The sequence below is a fragment of the Meles meles genome, chromosome 2 (assembly GCF_922984935.1).
Source record: "Meles meles chromosome 2, mMelMel3.1 paternal haplotype, whole genome shotgun sequence".
Classification (NCBI taxonomy): Eukaryota; Metazoa; Chordata; class Mammalia; order Carnivora; family Mustelidae; genus Meles; species Meles meles.
Genome location: NC_060067.1, coordinates 20,738,382 through 20,740,183, shown reverse-complemented (window position 1 = coordinate 20,740,183; position 1,802 = coordinate 20,738,382). Strand labels below are relative to the sequence as shown.

At 36.5% G+C, this 1,802-nt stretch overlaps 1 protein-coding gene across 1 annotated transcript; it reads right to left on the bottom strand.

Moving 5' to 3' along the window:
- Positions 1-407: 407 nt before the first annotated feature.
- LOC123937232 (60S ribosomal protein L39-like) lies at positions 408-612 on the bottom strand. The gene has a single exon (XM_045997929.1). It carries the CDS (start codon positions 564-566, stop codon positions 423-425), a length of 144 nt encoding a protein of 47 aa, XP_045853885.1. The 5' UTR covers positions 567-612; the 3' UTR covers positions 408-422.
- Between the last annotated feature and the right edge of the window lie 1,190 nt (positions 613-1,802).

Sequence of the window (1,802 nt, the reverse complement as noted above, 5' to 3'; positions counted from 1 at the left end):
TTATTAGTCATGAGGGAAATGGAAATTAAAACTATACTGAGATATTATAATGCACTTATTAAAGTGGTTTAAAAAATAAACATTCCAAATGTGGGGGAATGAAAGAACCAAGTGCAACACACAAGTGTTGTGGATGAAAATTCAAAATTATAAAGTTACTTTGCAAAAGAGGTCGGCAATTTTTTTAAAGTTTTTTTTTTTTTTTTTTTTTTTAAAGCTGAAAGACCTCATGTTTATTACCAAACCAACCCACTGGTGCAGAGCTGTAGTAACAGAAAAATCTTTCCCTGCTAAATGGTATCTATTGGCCAGGCAGAAAAGAAAGGTGTTTATAGGGTGACGGAATACAACACACGATCTTCAAGGAGCTTAATGAAATACGTGGTGCCCATTAGGTGTGTCATCGTGTGATGTGGGACGCCTTAGAGACCCAGCTTGGTTCTCCTCTTGGAGTTGTACCTGATTTTATTACCAGTTTTCATCCGAATCCACTGGGGAATGGGACGATTCTGCTTTTGTTTCTTGGCCAGGAATCGCTTGATCCTGAAAGTCTTGTGAGAAGACATTGTCAATAACAGTCAGCGGCACACACCAGGATGGGCGAAAAAGAGAAAGAAAAGTTAAAGATTTTTTTTTTAATATTTTATTTATCTGACAGAGAGAAATCACAAGTAGGCAGAGAGGCAGGCAGAGAGAGAGGAGGAAGCAGGCTCCCCGCAGAGCAGAGAGCTGGATGCGGGGCTCGATTCCAGGACCCTGAGATCACGACCTGAGCCAAAGGCAGAGGCTTTAACCCACTGAGCCACCTAGGCCCCCCTTTTTTAAAGATTTTTAAAATTTATTTGTCAGAGAGAGAGGGAGAGCACAAGCAGGGGGAGCATCAGGCAGAAGGAGAAGCAGGCTTCCTGCTGAGGAAGGAGTCAGATGCGGGACTCAATTCCAGGACTCTGGGATCATGACCTAAGCCAAAGGCAGACGCTTAACTTACTCAGCCTCCCAGACAACACAGAGGTTGGCAATTTCTTATATAGTAAAACAGTTTTACCTTATAATTCAGTAACCTCACTACTAGGTATTTATCCAAGAGAAATGAACTCATCTGCTTACACAGAAACTTATATATAAATATTTATATCAGTTTTATTCATGGTCACCCCAAACAGGAAACAAATTGTTGAGCAAGTTGTAAATGGGGAAAAAAAGAAAAGGAAAAAAAAAAAAAAAAGAGATACAGCCATATAATAGAATACTACTAAGCAGTAAAAAGGAACAAATTATTGATACATAAAACAATGTAGATGATCTTAAATGGATTATCCTAGGTTAACAAAGCCAGGTTCGAAAATTATATGACTCATGATTGCATTTCAGTGACATTCTAGAAAACACATGCATGGTGGGATAGTAAATAGATCAGTGTTTTCCAGGATTTGGAATGGACACAAGGGATTAACTACTAAGGGTAATAAGGTAACTTTTGAGAATTATGAAATGTTCTATATTTTGATTATGTGTTGATTATGACTGTACATTTATCAAAATTCACAGCTCTGTACACCAAAGCCAGGGTGATTTTTCATAATTATATCTCAACTGAAGGTTAATAAAAGAACCAATAAAAGTTATATAATTTTATACATGAAAAAACTATTTTCCCCAACACCATCTCTCATGATTATCTATCATCAGATGATCTCTATTTATTAAAAGTATATATATACACACAGACATAATTTTTCTATTGTCTTACTTATTTTTACACATTTTATTTTAAATTCTTAGACTTCCTAAGAAGTTGCAAC